Below are 13,149 nucleotides of genomic sequence, written 5' to 3'. Positions count from 1 at the left end.
AACAGTCACAAAAACATTTCTAGTGATAATGCAGGTCATTTTCAAATCAGTCAAATTCCTGACAGTGACTATTGAAGAGCAAGCTCCAATAATATGCTACCAATGGACAAAGAAAATTAACAAAATTTATTTCCTAACTTCACTGCCTTGATGTATGAATTGGCTATAATTTTTTCCAAGGTGAATCAACAACATCCACTTGTTTATTACATCTCCAAACAAAAAAATATTTGGAGCCACCAGAAACCATTCAATAGTGCTAATGCAAGTGTCATCCACAGCAAAATTCTGGCAAGTTATTGGTGTCCTACCTTCAGGACTCTGGCAACGGAGTGATTCAGGTACACCATTCACATTGGAAGAAGATCCACCATGTGGGGAGATCTGTGGAAATGCACAAGAACTTCCAATTTCTGATGGTAATCACAAGAGAGAGCCATACAAAGAACCAGCAAAGAGAAACCCTACTAAAATCACTTACAGTCAGTTTACTTTTCTACTCCCATCTTATTTTCATTCTTGCTTTCTCAAAGTTCATCATCACTGTCACTTGTACCACTTTAAGATTCAGCCACAATATTTCTATTTAGATAAGCAGTTGAACAGATTTCAGTAAACAGCAGAGAAAATTCCTTTCAGCTACATCTACGATTTTGGCCTAGGTGGCCAGGTACATCTATGATAATCAGATTTATTTAGCCATCTATTGGGCTCTGTTTTAGGTTATTACAGATGTGAAGATTTTTGTGAAGATTTTGCCACCTACAAACATTTCAAGTTAGATGTCAGATATGTATCCCGACATAGATCCAGTTTTAGTAACTGTGACACTGTAAATAAACAAATATCTAAATTTTCAAGCAGCTGAAGAAAACTGATTTTCCTGCACTAACAGCTTAATTAGTATTGGATCTGAATCTTCATGATTCTACGTCAAGTCATCCTGTCATACTGCCCAGGATGTAAACGACGCTACGTTTTTATTTTGAACAGGGGTGGAGGCATAGGAATGAATGCCATAAATAGTAAAATATACTGGATGTGTTCTGTGCACCATTTTTATAAGCTCTCCTATTACAGTTATGTATAGGGATGTTGCATGAAATGAAAAAACAAAGTTTAGATCATTCCCCCTCCTCTATGTAATGCTGTTCTGTGAAGTTCCAGATCTTGTTTTCTTCATGGGCCATTATGGTGGTTTTCAGCACTCACCACAGGAAGGATTAAAATGTTTCTCTGCCTTAAGCTCAGTGTCTGTTGAAATGGCTTTTGGAGACACCGGGAATGCAAATGCAGCATTTTGCCTTTTAGCTGACATTGTCTGGTTACACTGCTGAATATTTTAAATCATTAACACTATTGTCAGGGAAAGAACTGAACTGACAGATAGGGATATTGTCTAAAGGCTCATGAAATGCTAATGAATGCTTAAGTTTCTAGTGGCAGCTGAGCTGCCAAATCAGCTCAAGGTACAGTAACTAGAAGCTGTACAACTTAATTTTGCAGACCCCCTGAAACAACGTTTACCAGCATTTGGGACAGAAGTAGCATCAAGCAGCAAGCAGGCAGCTACTACTCTGCTTCTTACTAATGACTTAAACCCAGGCTATGTTAAGGCTGCTGTCTTTCTGAATTATCTGTCTATTTAACAAGGATTAGGAACAAGGACGTTTGGGTTAAATAATGTTTGTACAAAATCACGAGTCAGTCTCTTAACCAGTCAGCCACATTTTCTTCAAGCATGAAGCAGAGATAGCAGAACAGACCATGGCCAAGTATTAGTCATCATCCTAAAATACTAGTAATCTATTTTGGGTTTTCAGTGAGTGACAATACATGGGAACATCTAGTCCACATTTCCAACTTCCTTCAGTCTTGTAATCAGGGCAGAGCATGACTGGGCACATTTCTTCTTACCACAAGAAGGAAGCAAATATTAACAGGAAAGAAAAGCTAAAATGAATACAAAAATAAAATAAAAACAATGCTGCCATTATGGCTGAGGTGTTAGATCAGAATCTGAAATGGCAGGTTTAACCCTAGCTCTGCCCCAACTCCACAGCTGATGGGATTTTATTTTTTAAGGATCCACAGATACAAACTCATATTTTCTGGCAGTAGAATGGCACCTTGGTTGGCAAACCTCTGCACTCAGGATTAAGAGTGCCCATGACACAAATGTTTGTGGAAACATTTGGGGATTATTTTCATATTTAAATAAATACCTAACTCCTTGGCAGCTACATGGGATGGTGGTGAGTCTAACTGCGGCGTATGAGTATTTTAGTGGAACTGTGGATTAAATTTGCAGAAGTATTCCCTGAAATCTGGGGACACTTTGGTTATGCCATTGTAATTCATCCTGAACAATTGTAGTAAGAAGGGACCAAAAGGTATTCTGAACATAAATAAAATGCTATTTATATAATCCGTGTTTCATAGAGATATTGTATTTATTATTATAATGCTTAATAGTAATATAATGTGTAAGACAGAAACTTAGTATTTTTAAAGTGATTCTTAAACATAAATTGTAAATTCACAAAATGCATCACTTAAAGAATCCCTCTATGAACTGCTGTGGCCCCTGTGTCACTACTCACACATGTAAATAATCTTTACATAAAGCTACACACAAAGCACATGTGTACAGCACTGACGAGATAAAAAACTTTGATGAACTTAGGCATAATCCTTCAAATCACTTAAGCACATGTTTAAGTAAATTAACATCCTCACTGAAGTAAAAGAGACTACTCAATTGCTGAAAGTTAAATAAGTACTTAAGTTATTTGTTGGATCAGGTTCTAATGCCCTTTCACTTTGGTCATGTGGTCCATCAATTGCAAAAGTGATGCCCAAACAAATTCAAACACAAAGCTATTTAGCATAATTCTGAGTCTACGAAAGGCTTCAACTGCAAAGCCTCTTTATTAGGATGATTTTATTTTCTTTTTAAAAAGATTGCAAGACTTGGTGGTCCTTAATTTCAAGAGGAGACAATAAAGTAATCCAAGTAAGCATAAGGAAGTTATGACACCACTTTCCAAAGTTACACCAGTTTCCAAATTTAATTTAGCCTCTGGATGATTTTTATTCTGCACAATGTGTGCAGAATAACAGATATACTGGAAGAGCTAAGAGTCAAATCTCCTGTAACAGCTTTGCATGGAAATGTACACTTAGAACCAAAGCCAATTTTTAAACATTTCCACTGCCTACAGAACAGCAAAAGGACTTCTCTTGGTCAGCAAATGCACCCATTACCATTATTATTAAACCATGCACCAGATTTTATCTCCATTGGAATTCAAAAGTAAAATAAGAAACTCTGTACATTTGATCAAAAGAGAACACTGCACAGAATATTCATTTATTTCATGCCCAGACTTGTTAACTTTTATATCTAAATTTTCACCTTGAAACAAAGCCGCTGCTAAGTGAAATGTTGAGATACAGAGTAATTCTGGGCTGTTAAAAATAAACAGCCTGAATAAGACTACACAGAGTATTGGATACATAGCATCCACATTTGTCATGTACTGGAATAATGGCTTTTATCTGTGTTTTTGGGGAAATTCCATCATGTTTACTATTATTAAGACATAGCTTTAATTCCTGACTTCAATATAATCTCAGAGTCCACTATTTAAAACACTTCTGCAAGCCTGGGATGCTGGACTTACTGTATATACTGAACAATTAATAGCACAAGGGCACTCTGCTTGGAAGAGCTAGAAAAGACAGAAAGACAGACTTTCCCTTTAAAGATATACTGTTCACAAGGAGACTCCTGTGAGGAATTTTCTGTGCCTGAACTTACCACTCCTAACAAAAGAGTTGTGAAGCAGAAGGAATCCTTGGGGACTGAAGAGGCTTCTCTTTAAAAGAATAGTGGCATTTAGAGAATATGATATAAGATTCAGTGTCTGAGACTGAGAAGAAATTGCTGCTGCAGTCAGTATTTTTGCAAGTTGGCTGCCTTGATGACTGGCACTATCACTTATGCTCTACATTGATTGTCAAACTACAAAAAGCTCAGCAAGGTTCTAATCTATAGTAAAATATTTTACTTTGCTCTGGCTTTTCAAATAAAACAGTTTTTAAAGTGCAGTTCAAGTGCAGCTGCTCTCATGCTCTGCTCATTACAGGAAACAGAAACATCAGCTCTGTTTTTTTTTTCCTTTTTTATGCTGCCTCAAGCTTATACAAAACCATTATTCAGTCCTGCTGTTTCGCCCCTGACAAAAACAAATATATATGATTTGTGCACAATAAAAAACTCAAAATGTTGAACTCCCAAAGAAAAAAGATCTAAAATACACCTTATTCTGTCACTGACAGGTATTTAGATCTAAATTTTCATTCAGCTGTAGTCATGGCACCTTCTTTATACAAGTGCAGGAAGCCATACTGTTTGTCTGTGCAGCAATGCAGTCTTAGCAACAAGAAACTATTAAACAAAATGGAAAAGCAATAATATCCAAATAATTAAATTGTTTCCCCCTTTTTTCTCATCAGCGTAACCAGAAAAAACCCAATTTCACAAAAGGGTGTATGAATTTCTTAAAAGAATTTGATTTTGTGTAAAACTGTACCCCCGTTACTGGTTTTATGCTTCCCCAAAACAGTCCTTTCTACTACAACATAATTGAGAAACAAGTGTGACTGAACAGCACACTTGATCCTTTTGGAATTCCCCTTGGATTCACCAGATAACTCCCTATCTTTAGTCTCAGGAGCCCAGCTGGGACACTCCTGCTAAACAGATGCATCCTAAAGGATAAAAAAAGATGTACTCACTACCTCAGTAACGCATCAGACCTGAGGTGCTTAATTCGGTTTTGCTATTTTCTTTGGTCATATGGGGGTGAATAATTTGACACGAAAACCCATTAGTGCACAGCACCATTTAAATTCCAAATTGAAAAAGTACAGGAGCCTACTTGAGTGAAAGTGAATGGGAAAGGGGACATGTCCAGTTTGGTGAGAATTGCTTGCTGCTATCAGAATTATCTCTGCCTTAATGGAGCTTTAATCAGTTAAAAGCAGACAGAGCAGCAGTGAAAAAGCCAAGGCAAATTGTCTCATTTCTAAACTTAAATTAAAACTATCAAATTCCTTTGTCAGAATCATCACAAGTAGTCTGGCAAAAACTAGTGCCAATACTCCTTGCAAAACAAGACTTGATAACAATTAGCATGTCAAAACCCAAATCTGAGCACTATTCAAATCACGTCCTTTAGCCAGTCTCTTAACACAGAAAACATTTTTCCACAGAATTATGCAGCCTCTTCACAAATGCTGTGTTCACCAATAGGAGCTATTACTTGATCAGAATAATCAGTGCAAATCATCCAGTCTGCTTCCAGAAAGGCTGCAATTGATGATTCCATAAGAAAATTCCCCTTGAAAGGACAGCTGCACCAATGCAGCAATGAGATGCTCTGCTATAATCCAGAATGTTCCTTTTATTTCACTGAGCCAAAGGCACAGAGCAGCCTCCAAGAACTACAAATGGAGCCAATTCTGAAGTGGGAGAGGAAGAGAAATCTCTTGGTGCAATACAGAAAAATCTGCCAGACATCAGGCTGCTCCCAAAGGAAGCCCTCAAACACTCTCTGGCAGGAGACTGGATTGAGGGGTGAAATTGGTGCCAGGGAGAAATAAGTCTGCTTTAGCTGAAACTTGGGCAATGCCACAGACTATAAGACAATGCTACATTTCTGTAGGCTGAAGGGATACAAATTGCTTGGAGGATTTCTGCAGTCCACAGAGCAATGGAAAATTTGGAGGACAAAGTGGCATATTTGAGCGAGCATCACATTCTGCCTTTCCTAAGCTGAGTGTTCAGCCCAGACAAAACACAAAAATCGTACTTCAGATCTATTCTCCATATTAACAAAAATCATACTTGCAAGTCTACCCTCCAAAATTATAGCTTTTTATTTTTTCCTTCAGCACCAGTGTTATACAGTCAATGAATAATGAAATTCAGGGGGTTTCATGGCTCTTGCACTTACCTTAAGTCCACGAAAGCTACCTGGGCTTGTTGGTGAAGAACTGGATGACTTTGTAGATTTTGGGGTGGATAACTGACTGCTTGGGGTTCCATTAACTGGCCAAAGCAATGAAAGTGAACAAATGAAAGAAAAGATGAATAAAAATCAGAAGTTATCACTGAAGTTTGCCAACATAGACCAAAACAGAGTCCTCAGTATTTAGGAATAACATGTATATTTGCATGTCAAAAAATTGCACCATGAAAATTCGTGTGGCTGGATATGGAATCAAGGAGACAAGCAAATATTGCATTGTCATTCCAGAGATTAAAAAGGCCCTTTCTGTCCTTTGCCAGGGCAAGAGTTTTGGGCACAGAAACAAAGGAAAAAAAAAAAAAAGCCACAGCTTTTAAAAATTGCACAATAAATTGTGATATCACACAATAAAATTTATAGAATGAAAATGTTTCTGAGGATATTTGACCCTCCTCCTCTTCAGTTTGGAACAAGGCCTTACTTTCTAAGTGGAATGTTTGACAGAACAGGAGTTCTAACAAGAATTAACTGTTTGCATGACCGAAAACTTTAGCAGTAGCTCAGAAATGTTGATTTAGGGGGAAAAACATGACCACTGTAAGGCATCCTTGTCTGAGTCACTACCATCCTCTTTAAGCATTGGCAGAAGCACTAAGTTTTTCCAGTAAAACTGACTGGTCAACATAACGTTCTTCCCTCCCAAAACTGTCCAAGAGGAGCCCAGATTACACTGACAGTACTGCAGCTCTTTGCTAATATCTCAGCTATTCTTGGTGGTGTTCTGAGCCAGGAGTGTGACCAGATGACAGCCAGAGGTGCCTTCCAACTTTTGTGCATCTACAGAGCACACAGCTCGTTCTGATGAGGATCCTGCTGGAAAGAGCTGGAAAGAGCCTTCAGAGAGCCACTGCACATGAGCTGCTACAACAGGGAAAGCTGGCACTGGGCCCGTCTGCATGGAAAGGCTTTGCACCTACAGGGAGTCTGTCAACTGCTTGTGCTGCCTCTGGCTGGGGTGCAATTAATTTTCTTCGCAGCAGATAGCACAGGGCTGTGTTTTGGATTTGTGTTGGGAAGTGCTGCTAATACAGGGATGTTCCTGTGGCTGCTGCACAGCAGCGAGGTCTTTTCAGCTCCTCGTGAGCTGAGAGGACACACAGTGGAACAGCTGACCCCAGCTGATCCAAGGAATATTGCAGACCATACAGTGTCCTGCTCACTAAAATGAGAGGGAATGCTGGGCAGAGGGGACAGGATGGCATCAGTCAGCTGCTCATTCACATCTCCTGTCATTCTTGGGATTTATTTCTCTCTCTTTGTGATTTTCATTGCAGCATTGTTGTTGCTATTACTATTGTTACTTCTGTTATTAAACTACTCATATCTCAACCCATGAATTTTCTCACTTTCACCCTTCCAATTCACTTCATCTTGCTGCAGCAGAGAAGTCAGGAAGTGCCTGTAGTTGCTGGCTGAGGTTGAACCATGACACTATTTCAGACAGCAGATTTTTTTTTTTCTTCCCTCACTCAATAACCCAGCAATCTGTATTGGCACAAATCTGTCTGCTGCCATTGATTTGCTGGTTATTCCCTATGTATGCCAAACTTACCTTTTTTAATCTATTTTCTAAGCATAGTGGTTGCTTTCCACATGTATATCAGTGAATACACAGAAAAGAAAAACCCAAATTTTCTGTCATTCTGAAGTAGTACATGTTAGGCTACATGTTTGGCACACTGGAATGTTTAAAACTTAAAAATCCATGAATAACTTCTAAATTGTTTACTTTGAATATGACCCAAAGGCTCAATTTATTTGCTAATCAATTTGTATGTTACTTGCTTCACAAATGCTTTGACTTTGAACTGAAGGTTCAGCAATTCCTCAGATTTTGTAGAATTCAGGCCAAAGTAATACAAGAAAAATAAGAAAACCAAGAAATTGCACATAAAATTGAAACATATGAGATGTTTTTGCACTGTTTTTTTCATTAATTCTCATACCATTTTGCTGGCTGAAATGTCTTTTTGCTGGCTGAAATTTTCTATTTTAATATGCTTTATAATAAACATGCAAATGTATTGCTCCTTAGAACGCTCTCTACTTGTAGTGAAATTACACCTTTAAAATTTAACTTTGACACCATTAGAGGATATCCAACAACTGAAAAGCATTATTTCACTGAAATGATCTACCTCAACAAAAAAAAAAACAAAACAAAAAACCAAAAAACCAAAAAACACCAAACAAACAAACAAAAAAAAAACAAACAAAGAAAAACACCAAAAAGAAACCAAACCCAACAACCATTACATCTGTGTTTCATCCAGTGCAAAATGTTTTTCAAACTTGAACACATTCACAAATACAGCACCAAAAAAACAGGTAAATGGAGAGGGAGGAGACACACTAGTGACATATTGCCATAATAGTAATGGCTCACCTGGGGATTTTGCTGAAGAATGAGCACTGGAGTGGCCACCCCTCTTTACTGTACTCATATATTTGACACAAAGGAAAAAGACATTAAGGAAAGAAGTTATTAAACAGCTCTGAACATGCACGGAAGGAAGAAAGGTAAATAAAAGATAAAAAAAAAGCCAACTAAATAGAAGGATAAATACCACACCCTTTGCATACATTTTTCAAATTTACCAAACCAAAGAGGGCCTAAGCAAAAATAAGTACAGGAATGACAGCACTGATATCTAAATACTTTGCATAAAATTCACTGCTGATAGATATTCTACATCATCTCACTGGAGGTAAAAGAATTGAATGAAATGTAGATCAGTTCCAAATTTGCCCTTCATGATACATTTTTCTGCAATCCTTCTTTGAAGCTTTCCAGTTAAACATTCAACCTTTATAAACAGATTATTAATATTCCACTTTGAAAAAACCCAAAGATAAAATGACTTTAACCAGCACCAATTAAGCAAAACAAATGTGGAGATGAGAATGTGGAACATGTCACAGTTTTGAATACACACACATTCAGAAAAGAGCATATATTATATTTACATATGAAAGATGATATCATATATTTACATATCATATATTTACATATTCAATAGATTGATTTCAGGGGAAAAGGAAGTATTTAGAAATTAAATACGGTGGTAAATTTTTTTTTTTTTAAAAAACAAGTTTCTCCCTTTATTTACATAAAATGGTTGGAACATATGGTGTTCAGCCAAACTAGTAGCAAAATCACCACAGGGTGTGAACACTTCTCTTTGAAATGACGAGAAGCATAGGAAGAAAAATTATCTTTTAATCGTCAATCACAGTATAGTACAGCTCCTAAAATTACTTAAACCAGCAAAGGCCTGTATATCTGATAGTATTTGGCTAATATAGGGGAAACTTTTCTAATTCAAAATTTACAGGTATACTCTAGTTCAATAACATGAATTTAACCACATATATAACCCTGCAGTTAATAGTTTTCAGGAAAATCAAGTGCCATGCTGAAAACATATCCCAAGTGCAAAATTAGCAGTAGTTACTCCAATGTTCATAAATTGAAACTACATGTGCCTGGAATTAAAAAACAGGAACCATGTTTCTTCCTAGGATTTAAAATTTAAAAATTGCAAATTTATTTTAGATTAGTATTAAATCTCTGAGACAAAATGAAAAAAGGGGTTTTAACCCCTCTGGAAACACTTGTATTATAGACAGAGCCAACAGGTTTCTTCACCCCTTTAGAAAAAAAAATTAATTTTTGTGTATTTGACATGCTCAGCTCTTTCCTAGCAGCAGTACCTGAGGCAGGGGATTTGCTCCGACGTGAAGGTCCTGGACTTTTGGATGCAGCGTGCCTCATGGCAGAGGAGCGGGAGTAAGACTTCATAACCCGACATTCTACAAAGCAAGCAAACTCTGTCAGGGGTCTTGACAACTGTTCAGTGCTCCCTCCACACAGCACTGTGACACTTTGTCATCCAGGAAATGACCAGCACTTTCTAAACATCTTTGCCCAGCTGAGTCAAACACAGCTGTGAGAGCATCTCCCAGCTCTCACCTACTCACCATAAAAACCCATTTGAGCTACACAGTACTGTATGTGACATTCTGCAGATAATATTTCTTCATGTCTTGAGGCTGGATTGCTACTACAATTCAAGTTTGTACATATGCTGATGCCAAGGTTCCTGCTGTAATGGCACTTCCATACTGGGCAGCTGCGCTTCCCTTCTTTTTCAATAAACTGATGCTGTGACCAATTTTTGAACAGGTGAAAAATGCCAATTGTTTCCAGAAGGCTGAAACAACAGACTACTGTCATTTACCATCAGCTCATATCATTAAATAACAACCTCAGTGGGAAAGGAATCAATGAGTACACATGCATTGCCATTTTGGTAACATTTTATTCCTATGGTTAGCATCAATAGCAAATGGGATCATAAATTTCTCTCCTCATTTTGTCCCTGATGAACAATGTCATCACTAGGATGCCATGTCATCATAAAAAAAAATAAGTTGAGATGCATGCCCTGCTAGTCATGTATATAACATGCTTTTATCCATAAAGACCCCCAGTGCTACTAGAGGAAGCAGGGAGCACCAAAGCTGAAGAGATAAAGGAAAGAAAGAGAAAAAGGCAAGGAAATGAGTTCAACTAGTCTGTGGCTTGTGTAATGGGAAAAGCAAATTTACAGCCTTAAAACCTGCTAGGGAAATTGGGATTATGCCCAGACTGGGATTTTCATTGTGAGTCAATACAACCATGCTCTTCCATTCCTTCATAAGAATAAAGTAATTTTTTAGCTGTTAACTATGTCAAAAAATACCCTTTTGGTCACCTCCACACTAATTGACTCAACATAATCAAGCAGTTCTGGAAAAGCAGCACCCTAGCAAGAACAGCAGAAGGGGAGGTAGCTGAATCCTCCATCCATCCAAATGTACAGACCAGTGGGTAGATATACATCTATACTTCCCACTGCAACTGAGCATTTTGTAATGAAATAATGATGTCAATAAAAATTACAGGAACAGAAGGTGCTGTTGTTTTTATTTGAAAAAAACCTAAAATCCTTCATTCATAACCTGAAGCTCCTGTGGAATAATCTGATTACTCTTGCCAGGGCAAGTTTTCTTTACAAGAAATTAATTTTTTTTATAAAAGAAAATCAGGGTGTTTCTACAGCTTGAACAATAAAGACAGAAAAAAAACCATGTTTTAGTAGGACCTGTAGTGATAGAACAAGAAGAATGGTTTTAAAGTAAAAAACCTGTAGATTCAGGCTAAATATAAGGAAGCCATTTTTTATTGGGCAAGAGGTGAAACACTTACAGAATAGGGTCCCCAGAGAGGTGATAGATGTCTCACCCCAGGAAACATTCAAGGTCAGGTTCAATGGAGCTCTGAACAACCTGCACTTTTTTTGGAAGGTTTCCCTGGTATTGCCAGGGATTGGACTAAATAGACCCTTTAAAGGTACTTTCCAGCTCAACCCATTCTATAGTTCCTTGAACATGGAGGAAAAAGCCCCAACATCTTTATGATCTGATATTTCAAGACAAGTCCAAAATTCTCTGGTAGAAGACTGCCTTTTCCTTGAATTTACAAAGTTTTTCTTTACAGAAAAACAACTTTCATAAACAAATTCAATTCATGAACTGCCCAAGGCAGACAAGAGGGCACAAGGTCCCAGTTTGTCTCACCTCCTTCCTTACCCAACATCCCCCATAACCTCAAAATAAATACAAGGCCAACACTTGGTCTATTAGCAGATAAGACTGGAGTGTGTAAATTTTCTGGCAGAGTAATTCAAGACTGAAATGAGCATGGCTACATACGAGATTTTTCAAAAATGTAATGTAGAAGGCAATATGGAAATTATCTTACAGATGCCAAAAGTGAACATCGTTAACAGGTTTTAGATTCATTCGATCCATGACTGAAAGTTTTATAATTCAATTCTGCTTTCCATGTAACTTTAGGGACAGTGTCTATTCTGCAGGAATTTGGATCAAGAAGTTTGTTGGTGCATTTTAACAGGTTTACAGAATCCAGATGATGGCTTGAAAAAACTTTTTTATCCATAGGAAAACATCCTCCCATGTATATCTTCCTGAATCACACCATTCTTGAGGGTTGAACAGGGGAATGGGATGGAGAATTTTCTATTTGAGTGGGTTCAGGATGTGCAGTCTTACCACTGTGATCCAACACGAAGTCATCCTGAGCATAGCGGTACTTCTCCGGCCCGCACGCAATGAAGACATCGTCATCTCCAAAGAAGTCCTGCAAGCACGTTACCTGCACAGCAAAATAAACACATGCACTACTTTCAAAACTAAATCTTGAGTTAGACAGCAACAAATAACAAGTTTGTCTTAACCTTCTCACAGAGATATCATAATGTTCATTTGCAATAATACAAGCACTCCAGTTCCCCAGTACATCGGCTCTCTAGCAGTGCAGTTAATATCGAGGCCAAGAATGTAAAATATGACTGTCTCTTACCTTCAAAAACTCTTACATTTAGAACCTATAAGCATTTTTGCTTATAGGTTCTAAATTAAGCATTACATTTATAAGCATTTTTGCTTATAGTTACATAAGCATGCCGATGACTTTTGCCTATAACTACACACACATTGCTTTGACAGGAACATCTGAAAACACTATTCAAATATCAAAGCTTCATGTATTAAGACTGCATTATTGCTTGTGGGAAGATCTGTTGAATTAAAGTGATTGCATCTGCAAATTGGTTTTTTTTTTTATGTTCTGAGGCATTTAATTTACATGTTCTAATGTCCTACTAAAAAAAAAATCATTAAATAATTCCCCTTTTTATTAAAAGGTATTTCATATTCAAGAAAATAGAGAAATAGAGTCCCTGCCATGCTCTTTGCAGTTGTCTATTCTTAATTATCTGGGTAACAATGCTACTTGGATAATGATATTATCCAAGCACTGTTTGTCAAGAAGGATCAGAATACCAGAAAGAAAAGATGGTTTAGACATAATCTAAAAACACAAAACCAAATATCATGAAAAAATCTTGTCCTCAAATGTCAATAAAAATCACCTTGTGAAGGAACAAGTGTCTGCTTTCAAAACAGTTAAAACCAAAAAGGCATA

The 13,149-nt window shown here is 37.3% G+C and overlaps 1 protein-coding gene across 3 annotated transcripts in view; it reads right to left on the bottom strand.

Annotated features, from left to right (window-relative positions):
• DCLK2 (doublecortin like kinase 2) overlaps window positions 1-13,149 on the bottom strand; it is a 79,777-nt gene that overhangs the window by 21,606 nt on the left and 45,022 nt on the right. For all 3 annotated transcript variants that reach the window (XR_002466417.3, XM_021541480.4, XM_021541482.3), the window contains exons 3-7: window positions 12,216-12,318; window positions 9,813-9,911; window positions 8,485-8,532; window positions 6,024-6,118; window positions 312-384 (exon numbers count right to left, since the gene is read on the bottom strand). Coding sequence is in view for 2 of the 3 variants with exons in the window: in XM_021541480.4 (XP_021397155.2) it covers window positions 312-384; window positions 6,024-6,118; window positions 8,485-8,532; window positions 9,813-9,911; window positions 12,216-12,318 (418 nt within the window). In the remaining variant the exon portion in view is untranslated. The remainder of the gene's footprint in view (window positions 1-311; window positions 385-6,023; window positions 6,119-8,484; window positions 8,533-9,812; window positions 9,912-12,215; window positions 12,319-13,149) is intronic.

The sequence above is a fragment of the Lonchura striata genome, chromosome 4, assembly GCF_050655825.1.
Source record: "Lonchura striata isolate lonStrDom1 chromosome 4, ASM5065582v1, whole genome shotgun sequence".
NCBI classification, from domain to species: domain Eukaryota; kingdom Metazoa; phylum Chordata; class Aves; order Passeriformes; family Estrildidae; genus Lonchura; species Lonchura striata.
Note: the sequence above shows the minus strand (reverse complement) of the source record. Positions and strands in the feature narration are given on the sequence as shown.